The sequence below is a fragment of the Adiantum capillus-veneris genome, chromosome 27 (genome assembly GCF_014529385.1).
Source record: "Adiantum capillus-veneris isolate H3 chromosome 27, ASM1452938v2, whole genome shotgun sequence".
NCBI lineage: Eukaryota > Viridiplantae > Streptophyta > Polypodiopsida > Polypodiales > Pteridaceae > Adiantum > Adiantum capillus-veneris.
Window position 1 is genome coordinate 86,850,158 of NC_140957.1, and position 17,965 is coordinate 86,868,122.

A 17,965-nucleotide genomic window follows, 5' to 3' on the forward strand; every position below is an offset into this window, starting at 1 on the left:
TAGGGACGAGAGCAGGTAGAGAGGGGCGAGGGTTTTAGGGGAGGGTCGATTGCTAGGTAGGGGCGAGGGTAGAGAAGGGCGAGGGGGTGGGTAGGGACGAGAGGAGGTAGAGAGGGGCGAGAGTTAGGTAGGTAGAAACGAGGGGGTGGATAAGGGTGAGGAGAAGGGTGAGTAGGTGGGTGGGACGAGGGGAAATAGAGGGACGAGAATTAGGTAGGTAGGGGCGAGGGTTAGGTAGGGAGGGACGAGGGGGTGGGTAGGGACGAGGGGAGGTAGAGGGGGGTGAGGGGGTGGGTAGAGAGGGGCAAGAGTAGGTAGAGAGGGGCGAGGGGTAGAGAGGGGCGATGGGAGAGGGTAGGGGCCAAGGTAGAGTAGAGAGGTGGGAGGGGATGGGGGGTAGGTAGAGGGCATGTTAGGACATGGGTCCTATGGGCAAGGCCACCAGCACGTCCGGACAGTGTGTACGCTAGGGGGAGGCTATAAGATAGCACGGTTGGGTGGAGACTAGCACATGCATTACCACCGCCCTTTCAATGGTATCAGAGCTATTTTTGGGAGGAGGCGAAAAGCAGGTTGCATGTGCGTGCGACGTTCTGCTTCTCTCCCACGTTCCGTAGACAGCGACGTATCTGCTGCGCAGCAAAAGAAGACAGGCACGCTTTCCTGTGCACAACGCGTGGACAGACAGCGACAGGCCGCCCCATCTACGCCATCCACAGCGAGCGACTAAGGCGGACGACCAAGGAAAACTCGACTGGAAACTCGACGGCACCGAGGCTCCGAAGGCTTCCGTTGGCGCCGTTGGCTGTGCGCTTAGGAAGGCCCGCTTAACCCTTGCATGAAGGAGGGTTGAACCCACCCCATGAGGGTAAGAGGCCAACACTTTACCATCAAGCTATTGACCCTTGTTGTGTATAACAAGGAAAGATGGCCTACTTGTGTTGAAAGGAAAACTAGAAGGAAAGGGAAAGCTTCAAACTTGAAGGAAGTAGCTTCACCCTTCCTTTTCACTTCTTGGAGGAAGGCAAGTTTTCCTCCAAAAATTCTTTTTCCTCAAGGAGGTAGCTTCAAAGTGAACAAAAGCCTTCACAAAAACGACGGGTTTTTGTGAAGAATCAACAAAGGTGTTCTTACAACGAACGACAAGTGAAGCGCTCAAATTCCTGCAAGGCGAGGTCGCATGCAACGCAAATCGAGGAGCGTACAAGACACAAAGACTTCAATTTCTCAAGGTACAGGTTGTCGTTTTTTTTTTCTCTCTCTTTGCATTAGTGTGTGTTTACCATGGCCAGTGAGGATATCCCACCTACACACACGTTTGATTTTGAGCACGTAGACCAAAATCAGGGCACCACGGGTGTTGCTGACACTAATATGCATGATGATGATGATCATGGGCTTGTAGGTATGGCATCTTTCAAGACTTTGGAACATCGCCAAAGCGTACTTGAAAGCAACCTCTCGGCACTCAATGCAAATGTTACCAATCTTACGGAGTTACTTGTGAAATATATGAATTCACAGACGACTCAAGGAGCCACAAGTGGCACGGTTCAAGGGAACCAAGCTCGCACGACTCAAGGAGTCCAAGAGACAAGTATTGCAGAAGATGCAGAAGGCAGCAATGCATTACTTAAGAATATCACCATTCCTGAGTTTCATAGGGAAGAGCGTGATTGCAACAAGGATGCGGTCAATACGTTCTTACACAAATGGAGTAATATTCATAGATTGAGACACACCCCGGATATAAAGACGGCTGTGGAAACAAGTCTATCTCTTAAAGGCAAGGCCTATAACTGGTGGATGACATTTCCAATAGATGCTCGTCCTCCGTCTTGGGCTGTGTTTCAAGCTTCTTTCTCCAGAGAGTTTTTGGACTCCAATGAAGAAGATAAGAATTGGTTAGCATGGGATGCATGCCGTATGTCTGGCCTCTCTCTCACACAGTACCTTTCGAAGTATCGGGAAATCATATTAAAACTAGAAGGTCTAGATGAATTCCAAAAGATACGGGGTTTTAATAGGCGTCTTGACAAAGACTATCGTCTTCATGTCAAGACCCAACATCCAAAAACTTTAGAAGAAGCCATCAGTCATGCCCAAAGATATGATGATGACCAAGAGAGGAAAGGAAATGTTCCCTACTCTAAGAATACTTTTGCTAAGAGCAATGTGGCTAAGAGCCAATGGCGAGGTAGATCTCCCACACGTTCCAAGAGGAATAAGAGACAATCTACCTCTCCACGCCCACAAGAGGCTAAGAAGCCTAAGAAATCACGAGATACTCCACGTGGGTCTCTTAGCACTGCTGATTTTGAGCGTGCAAAAAAACACAATTTGTATTTTAAATGTCTTTTGAACCAACATAACAAGAAAGATTGTCCTCTTTTGCAAGGCAAAGAAAAGGCCATGCACACGGTGCAACGCCTCACATTAGATTCATCTCCTAAATATTGTGTTGTAGAGGTTCTTCATATGGAAGAAAATCACAAGTGTTGTGTGCCTGCTTCAATGTGGCAACCCACCTTTGGCCCCCATGATTTGATTCGCATGCATGGCACTATTAACGGACAACGTGTTCGTATTTTAGTGAATGATGGTGCAGCTCATAACTTCTTGAACTATAAGCTAGTCAAGAAATTGAAGCTTACACAGACTCCCTGCTCTCACAAGTATGTGGTAGAGCAGATGTCTGGGAATGATAAAGAAGTATGTAGTTCAAGGGGTTGAGCTTATTGTTCAAGATCATACGATGACCCTTGACTTCCAAGTTATGAACATGGACCGTGCTGATATAGTTTTAGGACGGGAGTGGCTGCATGGTTTAAGAAACACATTGCACACTAGTTATAAACACAACTCCTTATCCTTTATGGCCAATGGTAAACATGTGCTTTTGCTTGGTGAGAAAAATATACCATCTGCACCTCTTATATGTACAGCCGAGCTTTCTATTTTGCAGAAAGCAGATTTAATAGATGAAGTCTTTTTGTGTTACTGCTTGTCTCCAAGTCTTGTGAATTCTCAGGAGCAAAGTGCGGTGAATTCTAGTAATGGTATGCAAAGTGCAATGAATTCTACTGATAAACAAAGTGTTAACAAATCTAACGAGCAAAGTGCTCTCAATTTTAATTCTATAGAGCAATGTGCAACTGTTGTAAAACAAACATTACAGGAATTACAAGATTCTCCATCCTAGCATTACTTTCTCCTTTTGCACGGCAAAAGCTGACTCACTTACTCACGAAGTATAGTGATGTGTTCTCAAGTGATTTACCACCGGGTTTACCCCCTACACGTGATGTGCAGCACGGCATAGATGTCTTGCCAGGCACTAAACCGGTGAGTAAACCGCCTTATCGTACGAGTGCTAAAGAAGCCAAGGAGGTTGAGAGTCAGTTGACTGACTATCTCGCTCGTGGTTTCATTAGACCTAGCACTTCGCCTTGGGCATCACCAATTCTATTGGTAAAAAAGAAAGATGGTACTATGCGCATGTGCGTAGATTATCGCGGATTAAATGCGATAACCATCAAGAACAAGTATCCTCTGCCTCGAGTGGATGAGTTGTTTGATCAACTCCACGGGGCAAGATACTATACAAAGATAGATCTTCGTTCAGGATACCACCAGGTACGTATCCTACTGCAAGATATCTCCAAAACTGCCTTTAGAACACGGTTCGGGCATTTTGAATTTTTGGTCATGCCTTTTGGTCTAACCAATGCTCCAGCTACATTTATGACACTCATGGATAGTGTCTTACATCCCTATCTTGGAAAATTTGTTGTGGTTTTCCTTGATGACATTCTCATTTACAGTAAGGCTGAAGATGAACACATAGAACACTTACGATTAGTGTTTGAACAGCTACGAGCTCACACCCTGTATGCTAAGCAAAGCAAGTGCGATTTCTTTAAAACAGAGATACATTACCTCGGTCATGTGATCTCTTATTCTAGCATCAAGATGGACACTGACAAGGTCGCTGCCATTCTTCGATGGCCACATCCCAACACGGTTGAGAAGCTTCAAATATTTTTAGGCATAGCTGAATTTTATCGACAGTATATCCGTGACTATGCCAAAATCACTGTTCCTATGACGGAACAACTTAAATCAAAAGGTAAGACCTTTTCTTGGGAAGAAGCCCAACAACGCAGTTTCGAACAGCTCAAGGTAGCTATAGCCACTGCTCCCATCCTAGCAATCGTCGACCCACTTAAGCCGTTTGTGGTAGAGACTGACGTTAGTGATAAAGCCACTGGTGCGGTACTTCTCCAGGAGGGAAGACCTATAGCCTTTGAAAGTAAAAAGTTAGATAGAGCTCAACAAAATTATTTTGATTATGAGAGAGAGCTCTTTGCCATAATTCACACTTTACGGAAGTGGCGACACTATTTATATGGTGCTAAGTTTGAAGTAGTTTTTGACCATGAGAGTATCAAATGGTTTATTACTCAAATAGACTTGGAGGGCCGTAAAGCTAGATGGGCAGAAATCCTTCAAGATTATGATTGTAAGCTACGATATCGTTAGGGGCAATATAATGTAGTAGCAGATGCACTAAGTCGGATGCCTCAGATTAATTCACTTGCTTTCACGGAACTAAAGAGTGGATTTTTGGAGTCATTACATGGCAAGTATGCACACAATCAATCATATGCTAAAGTGTGGAGTGCAGTTTTAAAAAGGAATCCCTCACACTCACATGTCTCTGAACAACCAGATCAACATGTCTCTGCACGCGCAGATAGAAACTCCAACACACAGAGCTCCACCCCTACTCAGGAAGAGCTTGAGCGATGGAAGAATTTTTCCATTGATGATGGCTACTTACTCCACAAAGGTAGAGTATGTGTGCCAAAGGACTCAGACACTAGGTGCCAAATCTTATTTGAGTGTCACGATAGTGCAAGTGTTGATCATCCAGTTATTCGTAAGACGTATACCTTAGTTCGATGACAATTTTATTGGCCGGGCTTACATCATGATGTTCAAGAGTACGTACTAAACTGCCAACAGTGCCAAGTGCAGAGCGCCTCAAGGTAGGTGGCCTTTTACATCCTTTAGAGATTCCACAAGGTAAGTGGGAGAGTATCTCTATGGATTTTGTAGTAGGACTACCTACTACAAATCGTGGCCATGATGCCATTTGGGTAATTGTAGATTGTCTCACAAAGATGGGTCGATTCATTCCCACTAAGACTATGGTTAAGACAACGGAATTAGCACGGCTATTTGTAGAGCATATATATAAACTCTACGATCTTCCAGCTAGTATCATTAGTGACAGAGATCGAAAGTTCGATAATCATTTCTGGAGAGCTGTGTTCTAAAAGTTGGAAACTAAACTTAATCTAAGTACGACTGATCATCCAGAAACGGATGGTCAAACAGAAAGAATTAATCAAGTGCTAGAGGATATGCTATGAACGTACGTTAGCAAGAAGCAAACCAATTGGGAAGACTACTTACCTATATTAGAATTTGCTTATAATAGTTCAAAGCATGTGACTACAGGGTTTAGTCCATTTATGCTTTTGTATGGATTTCAACCTAGATCACCCGTTACGGTGGGGTTGGCTAAGCAGAAGATACAGCAAGCGAAGAATTTTCTCCAAGACCATTTTGACATGCTTCGAGTTGCTCGACAAAACGTTAAGCAAGCTCAAGATCGATATAAGAAGTACGCAGATGAGCATCCTCGTCTTGTTACTTTCGAAGAAGGAGACAAGGTTTTCCTCAAAGTTCCAGAGCATTCAGAAAGTCTGAAGACGGGAAAAGTTGCTAAACTTTCACCAAGCTATTGTGGAGCGTTTACCATTCTCAAACGTATAGGTCAAGTGGCCTATAAGTTAGCTCTTCCAGAGCACTCACGAGTTCGTCCTGTTTTTCATGTTAGCCGTTCACGAAAACGGCTAGGATAGAATGATAATGTCAATGACACAGGTGTGTTGGTTGACCTTATCGCACCGCCAAGCATTCCTCATGAGCCCGAAAAGATTTTGGATTCTTATGAGCTTCGCACCAGACATCATGTCACTGTAATTTGCTGATTTTGACCTAATTTCAGCCTGTTTTAGGTCAATTTGACTAGCCAGGGGCCCTCTAGTGTCCGGGGACGAGTCCTTTGGCGATAAAATTGCAAAACCTCGCGTGAAAGTTGACATCCTTAGCTGAAAATCAGCGTTTACAGGTTTGGAAGCAAACCGAGAGGTGATGATCTGTAGAGATGGGGACGTGAGAAATCAAAGTAGGAGAGAGAGAGAGGCTGCACGTTTTCGTAAGGGGAATAGTTGAGAGTATGAATTGGGCTCTCATTCCATTTATTAAAGTATAGGACCATTTTTAAGTTAGTGGCCAAGTTCAATGTGAACTTGGCCAAAGGTTAGTAACCTTTGAAAATATACACAAAAGGGGTCATATGGGCCTTTAACCCAACACCTGCAACTTGCGGCTTGTTAAGCAAATAGCGTAAAGCATGGTGATCAGTAATAATTGTGAAGTGGACCCCTAATAAATTGTGCCGAAATTTTTGTAGAGCGTACACAATAGCCAAACCTTCCCTTTCTATCATGCTATAGTTGCACTCTGCTTTAGTGAGCAGCCGACTTGCATAGTGAATGGGCCTATCCAAGTTGAACTCCTTGCTAGGTTGAGTCAACACGCCACCCACAACCGTCTAACTCGCATCCGTATGCACATGAAAAGTAAGAGACCAATCGGGGGCAACTAAAATAGGTGCTTCAATTAGGCGTTTTTTGAGGTAAGCAAATGTGTCGGCCTCAGGCTTTGACCATTGGAATGGCACAATAGCAATGATAAGGCGTGTCAAAGGTTGAGCCACCTGTGCATACATGCGGATGAACCTACGATGATAGCCTATGTGGCCCACAAAGCTCTAAACACCTTTGGGATTGATGGCAGGAGGCAACCTCAAGATGCCTACTATCCTCTCTAGGTCAGGCGCTAAACCTTTAGCAGATACCACATGGCCTAAAAGCGCACCTTTAGTGACCAAAAAATGACATTTGTTCGGATTGAGCTTCAGACGTGCCTCCCTGTACCTGAGGAAGAGGGTAGAGAGCTGAGTGAGGTGCTCCTCCAAATTCTCTACTGGGTAGAACATTGGGCGTCGGAGAAGGTTGAAAAATCGTCCATGAATATGCGAAGATGATCCGTGAGCAGAGGATAAAAGATGAGATATACTGTGCGATTGAAAGAATGTGGAGCATTTCTCGAGCCAAAAAACATTCTAGTGTAAATGAAAATACCCCATGGAGTTGCAAAAGCAGTTTTGAACTAATCATCAGGCTGGATGTCCAATTGATTGTAGCCACTGAACCCATCCATGAAACTGTAAAGTATGTGCCCTGCCACATCTTCGAGCACACATTTAGTGAAGGTGTTGGGATACCATGAGGGATTGTAACCTTGTTCAGAGCGTGGTAGTCGACGCACACGCGGATTTTATTGGATTGCTTCTTGGGGGCGATGACCATGGGTGATAGCCACTCAGAGTGCTCCACAGGTACAATGATCCCTGCTTCTTGCATTCTTTCTAACTCCAATTTGACAGCTTCTGCATACTTAGGGTTGAGCTTGTAAGCTCGGCCTCTGACTAGCTTAGCCCCTTCAACCAGAGGGACAGTTTGGACACCCAATTTTGGTGGGATTCCTTCCAAATCTTTGTATGACCAGGCAAAAACATCTTTAAAAGAGTGCATAAAAGAGACTACTTGATCGAGTAGCGCGAGGTGATCCTATAACCAAGACGCTAAGAGGATGGGCTGAGGTTTATCAGGGTCGCCCAGGTTGACTTGTCTGATTGGGTCAGGAGGTGTAGCTGACGAGGGTGCATCAGAAGATGAAGATTGTGCCGCCTCTTGGAGCTTGGAGACATCATGGGCAGGTGTCTGATCGATGTGAAAATCAGCATACTCTTCTTGCAACCATCCTCGTGGAAGCTCCTCGAACGGTAAGTCCTGATACACAGCAGAGAGCTTTTGTAAGGAAGGGAGTCGGGCACAAAGGAGGCTAAAGGAAGAGGTGAGGTGTTGGTGAACTCCGGCAAGGGCCTCCTTCTATGGTTTGTTATGGGTTCACCAAGGCCGATGGCTTCCATCAAGGGGGCAACCGAAGTATGATCCTCAATGACTGTCACACTTGCTTTTGGATGTCGTGGCTCACTGGTCGCAGTTGGGGGAACAGTGGAAGAGGGTGGTGTATCCTATTGATATCTTCTTGTATATATGCTGCATGTATCTAGAGTTTACAATGCCACATCCTGGAGTCTCAAAAACCAGTAGGATGTCATCCATACATACCACGATATCAACCAATGTACTTGCTAGATCGACACCGTCACCACCTCCGTGTACTATGAAGTTATCCACCTTGTCAATGAACAGCCCAAACAGTGTGAGCGACAGTGGGCATCCTTGCTTCACATCTTTAATGCTAGCAATAATCTCTTAACTTACCTCAATAACATATCACCTTCATTCCTATATGAAATGATTGACTACATAAAAGGCAAACATACAGACACACACATTTGCATCAACATCTACAATGATAGGTACAAGTTTGCAAACACAATTTGAAGTTTCTAACAGCTGATATACATAATTCGTTCTTAACCCTGTATGAAAAACTGGTAAAGATGTCCATTAAGTGCCTCACATATCTGAACAAGTTCCTGGTTTTGTTGGCTCCTAGACAAGAATCCAATCTTGCCTGACAACACAGGTCATAAAATGTTTTTCCACACAGATGACACTCTGCTTAAGAATTTCAGCTATTGACTGGCTAGAATTTCACCTAGAATGAGCAGCAGAACATATATCTTGCTAAAGTTTAGAAGTTACAACAAGGCAAAATAAACTAGCCTACCTATTGAGTAATTATTGCTCCCCCTAGGGTTTTTTTTCAAACTGGACCATTCTTTCTAGCCCTACAAATAAATGTCGTTAAACCTAGTTATGTTTGGTACATGGGTTAATGTGTTGTTCTTATGCAACAGAATGCCTTTCTAGCCTTCTTGTACACACAAGGTCTGCTTGCCACAATCTTTTGCATGCTGGCCTTAAGTCACAAGTCCACGTGGTAAGTTCAGCAGCTTAAAGGGAAAAGAGGCACATACAGGTTGTGGAAACCAAAAGAGATAAGTGCCAAACTAACAAGGAAAAAAAGTAGGAACTTCACACACTCCTCATCATCAATAGTACAGAAGCTTACGAAGTTCTTTGTGCAAGACGTAGCAAAGAAAAAGTCTTCTTATTTTCCAACATTTTGGCTGCAAGGCGAATAGCTGCGATCCAATTTGCCTTTTGCAAATGCTCACGCTCTCTCATTTGTTGCTCATTTAAACCTTCATCAACTTCCATAGTTGAATCAAATTGAACTGAGTTTTGAAAACCTGTGTCTTGTTTGTCTGATTTACCATAAAAGGTCCTCCAGTCCTCCAAGGTGGCCTCCATCAGTCTCCAGAACAAGATCAATAAAAACTGCACGGTTGCTGTCCCAAAGTCTGAGGCTGAAACTCCTGACAAGACAGAGAGTTGCAAAACCTCATCAACAGCTTTGACTACCCTGCAGACACATTAGAGGTGCAATCATCCTCTCACCATGCTTATCCTCGATTTAAAAAAAAAAACTGCTTATAGAATAATGCAGTAAGGAGGCATCTTTTCTCACATTTGTGACAACCTTGGAATAGATTCCATTGGGTCCGTGTATGAAGAGACAAAAACAAGAAACAATTAAATAGTTGATGGGCCAAAGATTGTGATGTTGTAAATTTATTTTATTTGAATACAAACTTTCACTTTAAATGAGATCTTCTATGAGGATCAGGCTACCTTTTTACGATTACTATTGCTTAGACCATGCATGAAAGGCCAGTTACAAAGGACTATGAAACTAAGTTGCGATTATGCTGCACAAAGTGAAGTTTACTAAATCATGGTTGAGGAATTGAGGCAAATGTTAACTGGTAAGGCAATTGCACAACATTTCTGCTAACCCATCATAGCCAACCTCCACCCCCATCACCCATAAGAAGAGACCACTGTGTGCAAAAACAGCAGAAATCCTTGGGAGCAGAAAACAAAACCTAAATAGTGCTTACTGCTGTGGTTATAATAGTCTTCCCAGTAAGTATATGACGTTCTGCAAACTGCAAAGTGCAGATTCATCCAAGAAAACTTTAATTTTACACAAATAACTCATTTTTTAAAGCTTCAAGTCAGAAAATATTTTGAACATGATATTGAGTACATAAAGTAACATTGTAATGAAAGGGGGATTCTGTAATATGCCTAATTGTTCAAAGCTACATTTTTTAATGGTTTTGAGGTGGCATAACACTCCATGGTGCAAGAATTTGAGCGGAAGACTAAAACAGAAGGGAAGCTGCTGCCCATTCAAGAGTCCTACAGGGAAAGTTAAAGAAGAAAACATCAGGCTCGCTATAGTTTAACATCAAAATGACCTATATGGGATAAAGTGAAAACACATCAAGTTCATGTCTTTGTGTGCCATGATAATTATTGCACAAAGCTGTTGAGTGCCATGGATATCATGCACAAAGTTGCTGATGGTGATTGATCCAGAGATCTGACCATGCTCCCGATCCCTTATATGCTTTACAAAGTACAATCATTTGTCCAAAAATTATCATTCCCTATCACTATGACTGTAGAACGGAAGACACGAATCCCGGTTGATGGCTACTCTTAGAACCACCTCTTCCTCCCATTATTGTCCCAAACCTCCTTGGTCTAACTTCAGGCATGATATGTAGAGGAGAAATATGGTGTAGATGGAGATGCCCTCTCTCGTGACTCGCTTATGATGAGAACTGGATGTCTGACATGTCCAAGTCATCTGCCCCTGATCTCATAGAATTGGGGTGACAGTTCGTACATTTTGATCATGTTGAGATATCCAAGTAGCTGCCCTAGTCACGATCTATAAAGAATGTGTTTACTAGAGTTTCACCTCCTATCTGGTGGTTGTTCCAGTATCTCCCACAAGCAGAGCAGGGAGTGGGAGTGAGCTGTTTTGTGGCTGTGCCCGGCCATGTGTGAGGTAGATGTACTTGCACATAAATTGTGACCCATGTATGTGCCTACCATATAACCTGGCTAGGGGCAGGACCCATATTCCTAGTCACTTAGGGGATTACAGACTCTGTTTTTGCAGCTTTTAATCTATGTGTCACACTATCCTGAGGTGGCATACTTGTATCATATGCATGTTCATTTGGATGCCCCATTACGCATGTCCTAGGGTGTGTGAGTGAGTCGGGCATGTGTGGGGACCCCCTCATAGAGATTTCTTCTCCACCCATAGTATCATTTGATTTGCAGTGCAATCCCACAACCCCACGCTCTCTGCCGCATTGGGGAAATCTAGGATTAGTGAGAGATTCTAAGAACCAGGCATCTACTGAAGAGTGTCAATCAGAGGGATAAACTTTTCACCATCCCTGAAGAAGTAGCAGACACCTACTCAGATTTGAGTTCAAACATGGGTTCCCATTCTACTCAATCGGGAATAGGAACTAACCTGAGAAACCTAAGCATCTTGGCTCATTACAAGCAGATGGAGCTCCGATATACATAGATGCTAACGAGGAGAGGATAGCCGACCATGACATAGGGTTTGAAACAGAAGTGCGTACCTGTAAACAAGAAAACTATTACATGGATCCAAAGGGCATGAGATTCCTAAGGATGGAAGATCCTGGAAACATAAATGTTTGGGAATAGATAGTAGCACCACTAGAGTCAAAGGAAGGAAATCATTGAAAAACCACCTCCCAAGGGACTAGAGGGCTATGTCTTAGCAGACTTAGGCATTGCGAGGAGACTCAAGACCGATAACCAGAGTTGGAGGTGTATAGTAGGTCTTTCAACAGATGCGGCAAATCTACTACCACATTACTACATCAAAAAAAAATATACAACAACAGGTTCACAATAATGTTTAAAGCAGACATAGAGAAAACAATCTACCAAGGCTAGCCACACTCGACTCCAGGGCCCACTTGCCTTCTCCATCACGCGCTTAACGGCGCCTGCCGAGTCTCACTGACGAGAAGTTGCATATTTGAAGGAGGCAGATCGATGGAAACTCGGAGGCATACTTATACTTGCCCCCGCAACTGCCCACTAGCTAGCTGCTTGCATACTTTGCTTGGAGGAACTCTTCATCTAGAGCCCTCGCTGATGAAGATGAGAGTCGACGTCTCAAGCCAACTCAATTTTCCCTAAGGGAAACCGTCTCCATGCCTTGCATGAAAATCCATGCACCACAATTGTTGCATCTACAGACGGGTTTCCCTCGTACCATGAAGTGCGTCCTCTTGCAACGCGCTCACATGGTGGGATAAAGAGATGATGCCAATCTCTTTCAAGCTCGGATACCACTTGAAGAGTTGGGGAGGATTAGAGAGAGAGCTATTCATTAGTAAAAAGGACCTTATCCATCGAAAAGATGTGTGCATCAAGCCCCTTATTTAAGGAATAGGAGAGACTCTAGGGCGGACACAAATCATCATGATAGCTTGTAACTTGTACAATTTGACCCACACTCTCAGGGATGCTTTTGAAATCTTTTGCACACGGCATAAGGGATACATATACCATACATACATCATGTATATACAAGCCACAAGTAGGACTTCACGCAGATAAGGAAGAGGCCATAGCACATCCCCTTGGAGGGAGGGAGAGAGGGAAGGGTTGGGGGGGGGGGGTATTTGTTTGCTCGCAGGAAGATCTCAGCCTTACAAGATATACTTTCTTTAGGTTAGACGGTTGGACTTGCAAACTTTAAGAGTAGGCAAGACACTTTTGCAAACACACAACCAGACACACAAAAACATGAAGCAAGACTAGATTTAATACTCGGTTTATTTGTCAAAAATGTTGGAATTAGGGTTGTAGGAAAACACACACAACTTGGAGAAGACGAAGGAAGCTCAAGGCACACAACAGAGAGTGAATTACTTGGTGTGATACGGAAAGATAGATAGCCCTAGAATGATGGGTGTATATACAATGCACGGGGGAAAAAACCTCCTAGAGAGGTAAAAAATGCCCCGGCAATCCTAAGTGTGTTCACACATCACTACCACATGTATATGGTAACAAATCCCCCCTGGAGTGATGCGGTGAACGAGAGCTGACACATAGAGTAAAGGGAAGTGCCATGCCCTGAGGACATGATCAATCCACAAAGGGGAGTACGCCCAAAGCTTTGCAAAAAGCTTCGAAATTCTCACGAGACAATGCCTTTGTGAAAAGATCTGCAAGGTTGTCTTGTGTTGGCACATAAGTTAAGCTCATCTCCACTGCTGAGAGCCTCTCCCTGACATAGTGGTAATGCACCTCAATGTGCTTTGTGCGAGCATGAAAAACTGGGTTCCTCGCAATTGCCAATGCGCTCTGACTGTCATTGTAGATAGTGTTGGCAGCGTCTTGTCCAACACCAAAATCAGCCATAACGCGTCTGAGCCATACACACTCAACGGTAGCTGTGAAGACTGCCCTGTACTCAGCCTCACAAATCAGCCATAAGGCGTCTGAGCCATACACACTCAACCGTAGCTGTGAAGATGCCCTGTACTCAACCTCACAACTAGAAGTGGCCACAGTAGGTTGCTTTTTGCTGTAGCCTGCTACAGTGTCACTTTCACTTTCACAAGACAGTAGTTTACAGTTGGGCTTTGGTCAGTTGGTCTTTGGTCTGGTCGGTTCACACTAGACGGACTCATTGGGCAGAGACACGTGGCAGGGTGGTCTAGTGGACATCGTGGCCAGGTCACCACCACCACCCAGTGGGGATAGACTTAGATGATGTTCTTTATGAGCCGTTGGTGGCTCTTGATGATAGTACATATGAGTAGTCGTTTTGGGCCAGTGGCATTATCTTGTACGTAGTCGTCTAGAGTGGGTCTTTACACAGCACGTCTGCACCATCCCGGCACATCTAAGCCTCGACACCCCCATTGTACCTGTGAGTCCTGGGCTGGAGCTGAGTGTGCTGCCACGCCAGAGTCTGTATGAGTCTTTGAGATAGTCGAGTCATATGTTCTGGTTTGCTGTTGTGTCTTTGCGAGCTCTGTTGACGTCTATTGTTTCCTTTCTGTTCAGTCTGTTTGAGGGAGATTCACTCTATTTGAGTGAGATTGTCACGCACATTGCACTGAGGACCACCCACTGTAGAGAGCACGACACATTCTCCGCGCTACAGGTGCTCTCATTTTGGCGATCACGGTGGGACCTCAAAAGAAGTCTCACTCTTGTGGAGATAAAATCGTGAAGCTAATCGATTGTTACCTGGCTCCGCACACTTGCTTACACTGTGTAGATAGTCTGCAAGTCTTGTCCTCTCTCGCCCTGGTCCAAGTCCTAGTCCTCGTCCCTAGTCCTTAGTCTTTGGTCCTGGTCTAGTCCTCGCCCTGGTCGCCCTCCTCGTCCTGCCAACTAGGTGGTCTAGTCACTGGTCCTGGACCAGGTGGTCTAGTCACTATCCTCACTTGTTCTATGTTCAACCTGTGTTGTTCACTGCATGACACATACAAGGGGGTCAGTTGAGCGTCAAAGCGCACTACTGAGCCCTCTGAAGCACTATAACAGAAGATGCCCTGTGGTATCTAGTAGAAGTCCATTAACCTCATCAACCATACCTCCACATACGACATCCCCCATTCCTTCATCCGTTCCACATCTTCCAGATCACCTTCTCCAGTAAAGCTCTCTCCTATTCTGCTACAGCAGGCTCAACAAGGGGCCATGGAGGCGTTGGCTAGTGTGTTGGCCAAGGTAAACATCAAGTTCCGCACCTTCAAAGGACTCTCCTCGGAAGATGCGGACAACCATGCACGGAGGTTCGTATCTCTCTATAGAGGACGTGGTCTTAACAGGGAAGATGCTTATCTCGTACTTTTTCCATCCCCCTTGGACGGCTTAGCAGACAAATGGTACAGCCAGTTTGCAGAGAATCATTTTGCAACTTGGGTAGACTTAAGACAACAGTTCTGTGCAGCTTTCAAGCCGGGCAACTACCAAGAGAAAGTGTTGGATGAGTTGGCCAACATGGTGCTCCAGCCAAAGGAGACCTTTGCAGAGCTTATGACCAAAACCAAGCCTCTGGTTGCCAAGCTTCCCCAGCAACCCGGTGAATTCATGGTTAAGAAGTGGGTGGAGAAGGCGCTTCCAAAAACCTCTCAGCAAAAACTCCGGGAGAGCCTCCGACCTGACGCCACTCTGGAGGAATTCATCGTAGCTGCTACTAGAATAGAGGGGGCTAGGAAGCTGTTCAACAACTCTCCTCACATAGATACTCCCTCTGTGTTCTCGGAAGGTAGTCCTGCTGATCCTTTGACTTCCTTGCGCAGGGAACTCGAAGCCCTCAAACTACAACGCGCCCTCCAAGAAGAGAAATCAATCTCTCTGAGACAAGAGAAACCATCGCACCTTGAGGCTTTGGAAATCAAGAGAGAACTAGAAGAGCTTCGGTCTCAGCAGGAGAAAAAAGCTATGGTATGGTGCAACTCTTGTCGCTCTCCTGGACATCCTCCACAGGACTGTCCCCTTCGGACTTATTGCCACTTCTGCGAAAAATCTGGGCACGAAGATAAGGATTGTTACTACATCAAAGGATTGCGGCAAATACAACAAAATCTAGGTCCTTCTCTCCAACAAGGGCTAGCACCTGCATCCAACATGGTCTCACCCTATAGCCATCAAAACCCGTTGCCTCCTCTGCTGACAACACCCCCTATGCAGCAAGGTATGCACAACAACTTTGCACCTCACAGCTTTTATCATACCAATACCCCCTCAATTCCCCAAATCTTCTACACCTCAGCCTCCAGCAATATGCAACAACAAGAGCAGCGACCACCTCCTTCCCCGTTTCGTCCGTCTAATCGGCCAATCTTATGCTACAGATGCGGTGAGTATGGGCATTACCAAAGTAAGTGTCCTTTACCTGAAGGGTCTCCTCCTTGCAGACATTGTTTGGAGTCTAAGGACCCCTGTAGTAAAGATTTTCCCAAACAAAGGGCATCCTCATCTTCAGGCCCAAATCAAAATCAACAAGAGTTTACATTCCCGAAAATCAATCTAATCACAGTGAACACCGGCCCTCAGCCAGCGCCTGCTACACATACAGTGCAGCCACAACAAACAGCAGAGCCTACTGGGGTGCTCACTCGAGCACAAAGAGCAGTCCTGGGTTTAAGTTTGCCAACGGGACCATCCTGTCCAACCCTTCCGCAACCTGTTCAAAAGGTCGCACCCGTAAGTGGTGCAAAGAATAGGCCAATCTCTATGCTTTCGGACATTGATGGAGCATTCCTGGCAGCAGACGCTGACTTGCAACAAGTCAAAGTTTCCGAGGAGGCCCAGGTTGTGGGAGCTAGGCCCACAGCGGAAGCAATCTTGAAGAACACCTTTCAGCAAGTGTCTCTTTATGAGATGCTCCGGCTAGATGCAATCCTTAGAAGTGACACCCTCTCAATAATTCAGTCTTTGTACCCCGGGACAGGGCCTAGTGGCGGGCACCTACCTGTGCATCCCTTGGAGTCCTACATGATTTCATATCCAGCTGCTCCCCTCACCGACTATAAAAGTCCACGTCTTACTGTATCTACTCTTGGGCAACCATGCTCAGGCGTCATAGTGGATGGTGGGTCTGGAATCAATCTAATGCCCGAATTTACCATGTCAGCCTTAGGTCTGCAGCCTACTCGCCCTGCTCCATTCACTGTTACATTGGCAGACCAGAGGGCAATCTACCCTGTGGGCATAGTAAAGAAGGTGCCTTTGAAGGTACAAGACTTCACATTTAGCTTGGATTTTGTGGTGGTCAGTCTTCCTCACGTGGAGGGAGGATTCCCTTTGCTGATTGGTAGACCATGGTTGCGGCATACTAAGGCACTTCATGATTGGGGAAACGACGCCATGTGGATACACACTCCCGGCTCCCAAATGCAACCAATCCGGCTTGAAGGAGGGATGGATCCAGTGGCTCATCACAGCTCATTGTCAGTACAGTCCAACCCCGACCCTAAGCAGCCCATCCCACCTGACGGGTCTGACGAGCACCTGCTACAGTGGTTGGAAGCTACCACATCGATGCCATGCTACATGGTCTCTATTCAAAACTTACCTGTGCCGCCAATAACACTCTCTCTTCAAAATCCTCAGGAGGACACAGATGTCCAAAGTCCTACAGCAGACAGTACAACAGTCGAAGAAGTAAGTGTGTCAGCCCCAAATTCTCATGCTTCGAATGACCCGCCGATGGAAGCCCTCGGTCTTGGGGAACCTATAACACATCACCGAAGGGGGGAGAAATCTCCTCTGCATGCACTCGTCCAAGATTTCCCCCTTCCTGGAGCATCTCCCAACCCTACAAAAGCACTCTGTCATGTCTGCATCTGAAGATTTACCCTTCGAGGAGCTCCCACAGGGATGGTTACAAGAAGAGTATGCAGAGTTTTCAATCCATCAAACATCTGCACATGATGTCTTGAAGCTCCAAGAGGCAGCTCACCTCTCATCTTCAGAAGCACCCTCTCGAACTACACCCCCGGACCCGGTCAGAGAAGTCAACCTGGGAGAGCCTGACAACCCTCAGCACGTACTGTTAGCAACTTGGTAATGGGAGCATCCCGCATTACTCAATCAGGTAGTCTCTTTCATACACTCTTTTAAAGATGTTTTTGCTTGGTCCTACAAGGATTTAGAGGGGATTCCACCAGAATTGGGTGTCCACACTATACCTCTGGTTGAAGGGGCTAAGCCTGTAAGAGGCCGAGCGTACAAGCTCAGCCCGAAGTATGATGAGGCGGTCAAGGCAGAGTTAGAAAACATGCAAGAGGTAGGGATCATTGTACCTGTGAAGCACTCTGAGTGGTTATCACCCATGGTGATAG

At 45.4% G+C, this 17,965-nt stretch overlaps 1 protein-coding gene across 6 annotated transcripts in view; it reads right to left on the minus strand.

Moving 5' to 3' along the window:
• Nucleotides 1-17,965, minus strand: part of LOC147422330 (mediator of RNA polymerase II transcription subunit 33A-like) — a 138,245-nt gene that overhangs the window by 73,743 nt on the left and 46,537 nt on the right. For 2 of the 6 annotated variants that reach the window (XM_086502850.1, XM_086502848.1), the window contains exon 3: nt 9,247-9,600. The exons of 1 other annotated variant lie outside the window; for it this stretch is intronic. In XM_086502850.1, the coding sequence (XP_086358976.1) occupies nt 9,247-9,600 (354 nt within the window). The remainder of the gene's footprint in view (nt 1-9,246; nt 9,601-17,965) is intronic. 3 more of the 6 variants (XM_086502849.1, XM_086502853.1, XM_086502852.1) reach the window with 3 other exon arrangements.